General features: G+C 41.3%; 1 protein-coding gene across 8 annotated transcripts in view; it reads left to right on the top strand.

The window, feature by feature from the left end:
- The window catches only part of ZBTB44 (zinc finger and BTB domain containing 44), a 37,083-nt gene that overhangs the window by 8,974 nt on the left and 15,945 nt on the right, over nucleotides 1-12,164 (top strand). For all 8 annotated transcript variants that reach the window (XM_080357877.1, XM_080357876.1, XM_080357875.1 and 5 more), the window contains one exon: nucleotides 7,925-8,994. In XM_080357877.1, the coding sequence (XP_080214003.1) occupies nucleotides 7,977-8,994 (1,018 nt within the window). In that variant the 5' untranslated portion in view covers nucleotides 7,925-7,976. The remainder of the gene's footprint in view (nucleotides 1-7,924; nucleotides 8,995-12,164) is intronic.

Here is a 12,164-nt window from a genome sequence, read left to right on the forward strand (position 1 = left end):
TTCTGGCAGGTGTGTACCACAAAGTGAGACCATCTCTGAACAGTCCTGCCCCTTCTCCTGGTATACTAGCAGCTTTTCCTTGAGAACTAAAATATCAGTTTGCATGTTTGTAATCATGGCAGTGTCTAATGGAAACATTTTTAGATTGATTGACTTCTAATGACAGGAGTGGTAACATGTTTTACACACCTACAACGTGATGTTTAATCTCCAGGTTTTATCTAGGGGAGGAGTTGTAGCTATGCTTTCATCTTCTTGCTGTATTAATCCAGCACACTCAGTGCCTACGTACGGAGCTCTGCGTTGGGTGTCAGTGCTTCCCAAGCTTTTTTGGTTACAAGCCGTTGTCACATCTCAGCTTCTTCATGGCTATTTACAGTGCTGTGCAGACTGATTTTCATTGCCCAGAAGCCAATGGGAATGGGTTAAATTTCACTATGTATGACTTGAGTTCCAGCTCTGTGACACTTCCTCAGTTAATCATTTTCTGATATATCTATATATTGGTTATTTGCTATAGAGCTGCCTTATGGCAGCTGTGAATTCATCAGCTTCAGAGACCAAAACTCTGATTTGTCTCTCATTTGCCTGAGACATGAGTGGTGTGCAGTTCCTGCAACAGAAATTGAAAAGAAAGGTTTACAGTCGGATTAAATTCTCTTGCCAATCTGAGATCAGTCAGAAGAAAGCCTTTGAGGCCACTTCCTGTAGGCCACAAATATGGGATAAGGGACAAGAATAAATCCAGAAGTGTCACTTTCATGAGGAAATGACAAACCAGAGCTGTACAAGAGCTTGCTGCAAGTGTGTGGCTGCTGAAGTTAATGAATGTGGCCTTGGCATCTGTCATCTATTATGGTCAGGCAGATGACTTCTTAATTCTGCCAGATGTTGGGGTTGGAAAAGTTCCTTTCTGAGTTCCAGGACATACTTGGGGGTTTCAAACAGATACAGTGTGCAAAGGTCATGCTGGAAGATATGTCGGCTCAAAGTGGTAAGTTCTGTGTCTTGTTCTGTCCCATCACGGGCAAGTTTTTGAAGGTTTTTGGAGGCACTGTTGTCAATGGATCTGGCTTGGTTTGGGTGCTTGCGTTTCCATCCTCTGCTGGGTGCGGGGCTCAAATGTGGGCTCCTCTGGGCTGTAATATAATACTTGTTCCTATCAGCCCTCACCCGGGCTCTCTTTATCTAATATCTCCTGCCACGCTGTCAGAACCTGACTGCTGCATTTTTACATCCGGCTTCTTCATTTCCATGCAAATGACTCATTGGGAAAACAAAACAAAAATCCCAAAGACATGTTGCTTTTCACATTATGTGTAGGAACAGCAACTCCTGAAAATTAGTGGTTGTTTAATTAATGGTTTACAGCTTTTTCTTTGTTATGACCTCCTGATCCAAGAACAACAGCTCTATATGTTTTGTGTTGGTTTTAATATTGTAAAATAAAAGTAGTAGACGTGCTGCCCTCTTTTTCATTACAGCAGATGTTGTTTTTTTCATGTATCCAGCAAACATCCTGCTTTTATCTGCTGAGGCAGTCTTGGAGCATGAGGAAGACTTGGGTCTTCTTGCTCTGGAATCTGTACGCTTTTTAAACTTTATAGTTTAGAATGAGTACAACAAGACATTTAGAACTAAGCAAATGTTTCTTAGTTGTTCTTGGTCTGTATTGCTCTAACAGCAGGTAATGTGCTGTTTGTGTTTAATAACCACCGTAAAAAAAAATAGAATTCTGCAAACCCAAGGAGGAACTAGAACCTGTGCTGTGGTACAGTCCGTCTTCTGGTGAACGAAGTCGAAATCAAGTAACAGGAGTGTGCAGAAGTGGATTGCGAGAGCGGTGTCTTTCCCCATCAGCCCCGCAGAGATTTGGTAATACACTGTTACCAAGTTCTCTTAACGAAATACTTTGGCTTCTCTCACAGGCCCCTTCAGTTGTGTTCAGATCAGCTCTGAGTCAAGACAGCTGTGCTAAGCGGACGCGTTTCTCGCCCAGCGTGCCAGGAGGGCCCTGGCAGCCGAGGGATGCGCTGCTGGAGTTTTCGGAGAGTGCTGGCTAGGAGCACGCTCTGTGCGGTCCAGATTTCACCCACTTCAAGGTGATGAGTGAGGATGACAAAACCAGTTTGGTGAGCAGGCCACAGGCTTGTTTTGACAAAAGTTGAGGAGAGAGAAGATAATTTTTGTAACTATTTTAAGGAATTTGCACAGAAATGGGGGCTCCTTCATGAGCCTCATACCTTGTGCCTATCTGTTTCCTCACCACTGAATGAACCTCATGTCCCAGCATCTGGACAGCTTGAGTTCGGTGCATTCAGCAGAAATATTGATTTGACCAAAGTTTACACCTCGATGCTAATAACAGTTAAAACTCAAAGTCGGAATATGTGAATCGTTTGCTATCTGTTGTATGGGAACACACTTCAAGAAGTCAATCTAATTAACTTTAAAAAAAAAGACAACAAGTAAGGCACAGTTGCCAAAAACAGTGGGTTTCAAATGATAAGTTGCAGGGGTGGTAAGTGGCTGGGAGAGGTGTCAGCTCCCTCTAAATTCAACGCTCAGTTGAAGTTCCAGGCATGCAAACCAGTCTAAGATTGTCAGTACTCTTTGTGAGCGGAAAGAAATCTGTTGTTACTGCAAAAATTGCACCTTGAACTTTCCCTTAAAATGTATATGTAAATGCTTTCTAATTTTATCCTTTCAGAAGTATTCTGTTGCAGCTGACCTACCATCTCAATTTACAATAAAACCATTTTGTAGAATAAATTGCTGGTTTTGGCACCCCACTACTTGTCTCAATGCTTTCGGCAGCTCTTGAGAATTAAAATGCACGTACTAGATTTGCGTCACACAAATTCACTTTTCCATCATCTGAGTCATTCTTTTCCTATCCACGTTAAAGATTAATGTTTTCAATAGCAATGATAATGTGAGTCAGTGCTGGAACTGCTATCTAGGACTTTACTGTGCCCTAACACGTATTTTTTCATGGCATGTTACAGTTACAATTTTTCTATTATTATAGGGTTTACTTTTGGGGAAACGAGATATGTTAGGAATACGAAACGGGTATTTCATGGACACTGGGCCTTCCTTGGTGCTGAGTAATTATTTTGGAGGAGGAACTGTTGGATGCCTTTTCTCCTTTGCATATAAATGCTATTCCTGGTCTGTTGGGGAACTTCCAGTGTGGAAATAATGTGTGTTTTTGCACCTGCCTCTTTTCCCTGTGCTGCAGAGCTTTACCTTGGTTGGTACCAAGCAAGGAAAGTTATCGTGGACCTGGCACAGCTCGGAATTTCCAAATGTACACATCTTTTCAGCAGCCTTTTGTGAAGAGTTGTAGCCTCGGTGCTTTTGTTTTGTAAACCTCAGCACTGGAGAGGAACTTAGCGAAGATTAAAGGGAGCTTATTGTCACAAAATCTAAACACTTAAAGGCCTGGGTGCACAGAGTTCATCTTTCATCTGAAAATTATGTAGGCTGTTTGCACAGGCCTGGAACAATTAGCATTATTTGTGTGCACTTACACATTTGAACCATAGCTGCTTCCTGTAGTGTTTGAATTCACCTCTGTGAAGCTCAACTCCAGTTCTGAAATACTACCTGCCACCCTTCTGCAGTAGTTTCTGGTGGTTTGAACCTAAAATGTAGAAGATCCTCTTGGAAAGTCTCTTTGCCAGGAATTTTTCAGATGAAGAACTGGCTGCTTGTGAAGCAGTTTGCCACTGTAGCATCATTGGAAAGTGCTCTTGCAAAAAGAAAAATTAAGTGGTGAACATAGGTACAAGCTTGTGCATGAATACAAATAAGCTAAGAAATTTCTTCTCATGAGCAGCAGTAATGGCAGATGGAGTCAATGGCCTCAAAAGCTCCGGCATGTGAACTTGTCTAAAGTGGTTGTGCCAGAGCCCTAAGTTTTACAAAATAAAGTGCCTTCTCAATTGCAGTACTCTTGGAGTACGTAGGAAAAGCACAACACACTCTTTTAAATGCCTTCTACTGTGAGAGGGAATATTACTGCTAACAATAAATAGATGGGTTATAGTATTTCAAGTATTCATCTTACTGGGTGAAATTGTTCTACATTAAAGCTCCCAAGTGGACTTCTCCAGAGTTACTTATCTCGTAGACAGAAGCTTCCCCAGAGAACTGTCCAAGAACAAAAGCCTCCCATAAACCCTTTTAAGCAGAAAATGCCTGAAAATTGTCCTCTACTGTCGAGCTGGGAGGAAATGAACATAGGAGCAATTTGAGTGTTTCGGGGTGTTTCCCTGGGGGAGTGGTTTGGAGAATACAAGTCTGATTCTCGAATTGAGAGACAGAAGCTCAGGTCAGCCCCAGAACCGAATGTTCATGTGTTTTTTTGCAGGGTATAATATTGCCTCAGTCTCCATTTATAGATGGCAGCCTGGCATCTATTTCAGGTTTTACCATAACAGTGTTTGTGAAGTAGCTGACTGAACACTGGCTCCTTTGTGCACTTGCAGTTTGCAGTCCGCTGTCCTAGAGGGAACCGAAGTTTTGTATCTGGATGGTTCATTTCCCTGCTCCACTCACCCGCTGCAGCCAAAGGTTACAGGTTTGCATTCCGCAAATTCCAGCACACCGAAGTGAATACTGCACAGCGACGCAATTTTGAGGACAGAAACCTTGTGTTTGCCTTCTCTTTTTCGTATGTACCCTCAGGCTTGGCAGCGATGGGCTGAGTTCAAACTAGGTTTACTGACCTGACTTAAAATACGGTTTTAAACCGAGTTTAGAAAGTGCTGTTGATTCGTTTGAGACAAGAAGTGTTTGGCAGTTCCAGCCAGCAGTTTTGTCAAGATTTATAGTGGGAGATAGTCCCTTTTATTAGGCCAGCTGGTGTTGGAGGAAACAGATGTGTGTTTAGATACACAAGTGTTTCGGGTCTGAAATAGAAGTAGCAAACTTGCAGCTAAGTACACAGTAAGAGTAGTTGTTGTAATTCAATTATAAACTTAATTATACTAACCAGTTAGTTTGAGGGAGCAGGGAATGCTGGTACCTGTGTAGTACAGTGAGATGCTGATAGAGATAAGGTGTTTTTTTTTCCTTTATCTCACAACAGCCAGTTATTATCTGTCGAAGGAGCAGTTAGAGATGAGGTGTGTTGTCAAAGTTATCAGACTAATATTTCTGCTAAGGGTGTAGCTGCACATCATTCCTACTTAGTCACTTGAGGACTTTCCAGGTCACACAAATTTTCCCCACAGAAGATTTTTCTGTGTCTGGGCTGCTGTTGCTGTTCATGGGATGGTGCCCAAAAAGTGGTGTGGGTTAAAAATAAATTTCCTTAAAGATAACTGTAGCAATCTGATTTACACCATGGCCTCACATGCATTCAGTTTATGGTCTTGAATAATTCCTGAAAGCAGCACTCTATACCTTATGGTCTAAAAACTGCTGTCATGGGCTATCTAATACTCGCTAATAAGACGTGACAAAGTGTCATTTTGAAATGGTGATGACTTGAGGTGAAGTTGTAACGTTGCAGCCCTTTACTCTCTTTTGTCACTGCGATTAGTGAAACCATAAAAGTGCCCCATGCCACTAAAAGATTAACAAAGAGAATTGAACCATTTTATAAGATGGCCGAGCTTTAGCGTGCTCCTCTTTTCATGTGGAAAGCATTTTCATATTGTTTAAATTACCTTCTACAAATATTTTATGTTTTTACTACCTCATTAACTGTAAAGAACTGATAATGTTCCCCCTCCTTAGCTGACCCTTTTTGATTTTTCTGAAAATAGCATATATATGTGTACATCCTTTGTCCATGCTGAAGCCTGTGTAGGAACCACTTGTTTGAATGGTGGTGTTGGCGCAGTGAGGGGGAAAATCATTTTACAGAAGTGACTAAACAGAGCAATATCCCACATTCACAGCAGGCATGCTGCTCCTGTAATAAATGTAAATCAATTTATTGCACATCACCAGCTTCCGTTGTTTTATTTTACATTCTGTAACCGGATCAAGGTCAAGGAAGCAAAAGATGAAAGGAGAAGGGGAAAGGAAGCCAGAAGAGGGGAGAGGCGGATGGAAGGGGGAAGCAGGACGAGGGGCGGTTCGGAGCAGGGTTTGGAGGAGCTGAGCAGCTCTCGGAGACTGGAGAGCTGAGCATTGCTCCTTCAGATGAACAGAGGGAAAATGGCTTAGTCTTCTGGGCATAGAAAAATTGGGAGTATCGCTTGCTTAGACTTTTCTCCCTGTTTACAATTATATATTGGTACTAGTTCTAAATACCAGATATACTGTTGACAGTCCTTGCAAATATATTATTCTTTTTGTAGCCAGTGGCTGAACTGAAGTACTTCTGGAGTTCTGATGTGCCAAGGAATTGCTGCAGCAACTGGGAATTGAGAGGGAAGGGTATCCCAAGGCCATTTTAGAATAGTGCTGTTACAAGATTTTGCTGTAGTATTTTGGTCTGAGATCAATTAAATATGCTTTTCATTTGATTCATGCTAGAGAACAAGCAGTCGGGATCTTCAGAAGCCTCTTGAGGTCGATATGTTTTCTTTCACTGAAGGGAATGTTTTGCTTGTGCTTAAGTTCTTCCTCTGCAGTAGCGTGAAATTTCGTTTTAAATCCAAATGGCCCTTATAGTTTCACTCAGACTTTATATATACTGTTAAGTGTTAGTTAATCCGTTCTCTCAAATAGATATTTTTCCTCTGTCTGAAAGGGTTTGCAGTATCAAAAGTGAAATCGTAGGAACAAGACGAAGCCAAGTGTAAATTGTCTGTAGAACAAGGTGGGCTCTGACAGCTGCCATTGAAATATGTGCTAAGGCTGGTGAGATTTGTGGTAAGTTGTTCCAAACTTGCGGTGCTCTTTGTATCTGTGAAGCGCCACATGAGCCATTTGCAAGCGTGGTGTGTTTTTGCATACGTGTAAGGCAAAGGAGAAGGATGATGTGAAGAAGTGGACTGACTCCTGAAAATAATCAGAGCCAATTATGTTGTTAATGTTGAACCACAAACGTTACCGAGATGGTATTTCTATATCATGTTAATTGTGTGAGTCATGTGGAACACAGAAGACTTTTCATGGAAGCTTGCACAAAAAACATGCATTGCTCCCACACATAGGAAAGAATTAGTCCCCAAGAAGGCAGTTTTTTATTTTTCAGAAGTTACCCTCCTTGTATTATTTATCACAGCTATAAAATCAATTTGTGTGTATTTGATTTAAACTTTCCTTTGAGGTTTATAATGCAGTGTGTTTTTGATGGAATTTTCAATAACTCTTCATCCTAGTCCAAAAGTATTTATTAAAAGCAGCTTTAGGCAATCGGTACCTGCAGTACAGCAGCAAAGCAGAGCTATTGGCAACTGTTATTTTATGTTTACTAGCTTGAGCTCTGTCCTCTGAAAATTCATGCCGTACTTTCTCTAAAGCTTTTCTGGTATTAAAGACCTTCTCTGGGAGATTTGCTTGTGCCTGCACTCTCGTAAGTGGACCCAAGCTAATGTCTTTTCCACTTAAAAGAAACATTTGACAAAGGCTGTCAGGTTTAAGAACCATGAGCGATGATTTCCTGAGCCCAGAAAATAAAACCACAGGTTTCATACACAGATGATAGTTTCAAAAGCGCTTTCTTTTTAGTATTGTTTTCCTCCAAACTGTGTTAGGAATTCATTTTGAGTGGGCAGCAGCAGAAACGTGGAAGATGATGCTAGTGATAGACTCTAAATAATTTGATCTGCGTTTTTGAAAATTGCAAGTAGGTAATTGCATTTCTGTAGAGTTAGTCCATTGCACAGTCTGCATCGTAGAAAAACCTGACCCTAGGGAATTCGGTTGAATTTTCTTCGTACAGAGTCTTACGATCATGAAGCGACTTCACTTTTGCTTTCAGAGCTGAAAATGACAGTTTTCCTCTTTGTTTTAGGATACCTGTGATCTCTCGTATGTGGAAAGAACGCTAGCAGAAAGGTGAAAAGATGGGTGTTAAAACATTCACTCATAATTCCCCTGCGCACAGTCAGGAGATGCTGGGAAAGCTGAACATGCTCCGCAACGATGGACATTTTTGTGATATCACCATCCGCGTCCAGGACAAAATCTTCAGGGCGCACAAGGTGGTTTTGGCAGCCTGCAGCGACTTCTTCCGTTCCAAACTTGTTGGCCAAGCCGAAGACGAGAGCAAGAGCGTGTTGGACCTACACCATGTGACAGTGACGGGTTTTATACCTCTTCTGGAATACGCTTACACAGCAACACTATCTATTAACACAGAAAACATTATTGATGTGTTGGCTGCAGCCAGCTACATGCAGATGTTCAGCGTTGCTAGCACGTGCTCAGAATTCATGAAGTCCAGCATTTTGTGGAATACGCCCAACAGCCAGCAAGAGAAGGTGCTGGATGCGGGACAGGAGAACAGCGCAAACTGCAATTTTACTTCTCGAGACGGCAGCCTTTCTCCAGTCTCTTCCGAGTGCAGCGTGGTGGAGAGAACCATTCCCGTTTGCCGAGAGTCACGAAGAAAGCGCAAAAGCTACATAGTTATGTCTCCCGAGAGCCCTGTTAAGTGTAACACACAAACAAGTTCCCCCCAAGTGCTGAATCCTTCAACTTCTTACCCAGAGTCCAGAAATCAGCCCGTGGACTCGTCCTTAGCTTTTCCGTGGACTTTTCCTTTTGGGATTGATCGAAGGCTTCAGTCTGAGAAGGTGAAGCAGGCGGAGAACTCTAGGACTTTGGAAATGCCTGGGCCCTCCGAGTCCAACAGAAGAATTGCGGATTACGTGACGTGCGAGAGCACAAAAGCCAGTTCCCCCCTTGTGATCGAAGAAGATGTGCGTGTCAAAGTGGAAAGGTTAAGCGACGAGGAGGTTCACGAGGAAGTATCGCAGCCTGTTAGCGCATCCCAGAGCTCGCTGAGCGATCAGCAGACGGTCCCAGGCAGCGAGCAAGTGCAGGAAGATCTCCTGATCAGCCCACAGTCATCCTCGATAGGTAGGATATATGTATAAATAGACATGTGTGCAGTTGGGATTTTATTGGACAAAATCTTCATGTTTCTTCATGCTTTACTTTTGTGAAACTGCCTTTTTTGCCTGTTTTATGAAATGTTACATATAAACCCTGATGGGGGACAGGACGTGGAGCTCTTTAAAGAAGTTTGCAGAAGGCAGCTAAAAGCTTGTTAGTAGACCTCCTTATTGAGTAGAGATTGATAATGCCTTTTTACCTCTAGTTGCTTGATTGGGGGAAGTAATTCTGTTTTCATTAGTGCCAAAAGGCATGATCTCAGCTGAGCTGCAGCACCAAATCTGAAAGACTTGTGGCTGTAGCCACAGACAGACAGAATGGTGCTTTGTATCAGGAATAAAATCTTGTATAATAATGACAGAGAGCCTTTGTAAGAAGATTTGCAAAATAAGTGGTGGAACACTCTCATCCTAATGCCCCAGACGAAAAGAAAACCACAGAGTCATAATATTGAGAATCTTTCCATTTTTGTGGGATTTGCTTCTCAAGTTGCTTCTTCGAGTACTGCCAATTGCTGAGAGAAACCTTTTTTCCATGAAAGACAATTTGAAGCCAGTTTTGGGTTCTTCTGGCAGGCTGTTGTTCGTTAGTAACTAATACTTAAAGGTTACTGTAACAGTCCCTTTTTCCACTCTGCACAGAATGCATTGAATGGCTTTTAGTAAGTTAGAAGATAGAGGTTTTGCAATATTTCTAGTTTAATTACCAAAGTTTTACCCAAGTCAGCTATTTTTCTTCCACTTAAGTGGCTTGACTTGTGCTCTGTAGAGTTTGTTTACTGAAAGGTTTTTAATAAGGCCTGTTTGGTTTGAAGGCCATAAGAATGGCAGGTGTACTGGTCTGCTTCATTCAAATGATGCATACATGAAAGGCTGCTTCAGTTAATTAAATAAATAAGGTAGAGCAAAGTAAATAAATGTAGCCTAGTAGCCTGCATTATTTGTTTTGTTTGGTAAGCATAACGCTGTGACTTCTCTGAAGAAAGTGCTAGATCAGTATGACCATACCAGGATTGCAACATATAATCAGTGTTGTTAAACTATTCAGGTAATACTCACTAAAAAGAAATAAAAATATTTTCCATTTATCCCATCCTTCAAGACTTCATGTTGTTGTTTTTATTCGTCAACTTGTATAGCTCATATGTTGATATTTTAGATTTCCAAATGAAAATGTTTTATTTACTGGAGACAAGGCTGTTTACCTTTTCTGAGAAACAGACTTAATATCAGTTTAAATATAAACCTTTCAATGTATTTGGCCAAAATAGTGCATAGATTAAAAACTAAAACTGTGTTTGCTGGATAGTCTCCAGGAAAAGGGGTCCTTGTTCAAGACCGTGTTTAGTTTGATTCAGTTTTTAACTCATTAAAGTAGGAACTTCGGAAAGGCCTTGCCACAGAATCCCAGAATGTCAGGAGTTGAAGGGCCCTGGAAAGCTCATCCAGTGCACTCCCCGCATGGAGCAGGAACACCCAGATGAGGTTACACAGGAAGGTGTCCAGGCAGGTTGGAATGTCTGCAGAGAAGGAGACTCCACAACCCCCTGGGCAGCCTGGGCCAGGCTCTGCCACCCTCACCCCAACAAGTTTCTGCTCGTATTTAAGTGGAACCTCCTGTGTTCCAGTTTGAACCCATTACTCCTTGTACAGATCAGTTATTTCTTCTTGAATGTGTTAGATTTAATATTTAGTGGTCTTTGCGTAACATTATTGACTATCATCAGAATAGTTTTTATTCACATTTTGATACGAAGAGAAACAGTGCTCTTGCTTTTTAGCACAGTTCCCCTGGACCTAATATATGATAAGGCATGCTCGGTAGCTAGAAAGCACTTTTTCCCTCCCAAAGATGTATTTCCTTGTGCAGTAATGTAAGAATAGTAAATGGAGACAGCAAGATATGTTAAAGTACAGCTTTCCCTTCCCTGAACATATTTTCCTAGTATAATTGCATATATTTATCTTAGTGTTTTATAGTGCATTTACAAAAGCATTCCTGCCTCTCTTTCTGATATTGCAAAAAGCTCTTATTCACTCTTTGGGCCATTTCAAGAATTGTTCATTTGCAATTTATTATATTTGGAAGCACTTTGTAATACGGAAGGAGACGTGAAGCAGGGCCTTGATAAATAAGTCATTATGGTTACAACAGTAGCCATGTCTGAGAAGATATTTTCATAACTCATTAACACTGTTTCCATTTGAGAGATGAAGGCATAAAATTAAACGTTAAGAGCTTATTTTTCAGTAGTCTTTAGGTTAAGTGTTTCATGAGAAGGATAAATCAAAATGGGATTAGCTTTTGTAACTTTATAGATTGCAGAGTTGCTGAATTTCCCAAACATAGTTTGTCAGCTCATAACAAAATTATAAATTTTGGTACCAGCAGTGGTATTTTGAAACTGCAAGGAAAAGGAGTGTGAGGAGATCCAGTCTGCGCTACACTCAGTTTAAAGAGGGAACAAAACATGGTTTATCTGAATGGTCACGTGTAACCAAACCAGAGGAGGTTTTTAACAAGGGTATGGTTGGTGGAGAGCAGGTACCAGTTCTTCGAGTTGTTTTAGTCCTGGACTGCCAACATTCCTCCCTGTTATGGTGACATCAGGGCAAAATAACCTTGCTTAACACATCTAACCAGGGATTGAACACCAGACTCAAGCGGAGATGAGGGAGGCCCATCTGAGCAAGACACATCAGGTTAATGTAGTCGTAGTTCTGCTTTAGTGCTGGATTTGCCTTAGATTCTGTATCCAAAACCTGCTTGAGCTACTTTTCAGTGCACTGAACAAAGCTCTGGAATGGTTTTGTGTATACATTTCTTTTCCAAACAGATGTTTGGTCTCTCTTGTGTTGCATTTCTGATTTCTCAGAGGGCTCTTCCTGTCTCAGCATCTTATTAATAAACGAAGGCATTATCAGCGAATAAATGTATGGAAGATTAGAACACAAAAGCAATGTAGTGTAGCAGGATTGAACTCTTTGTTGCTCAAGAAGCCTTGAAAATTGATGAACTAGTCCCTTTAGGTGAAGATAACATTTGCTTTACAGTGTTAGTACTGGATGTGTTTTGAAAACTCTGTGTTGAACATCGGCTGTTTCTATTTTCTAGGTGTGCCAAATATTTACCCT

Source organism: Nesoenas mayeri (genome assembly GCF_963082525.1).
Source record: "Nesoenas mayeri genome assembly, chromosome: 22".
In the NCBI taxonomy this organism is placed as follows: domain Eukaryota; kingdom Metazoa; phylum Chordata; class Aves; order Columbiformes; family Columbidae; genus Nesoenas; species Nesoenas mayeri.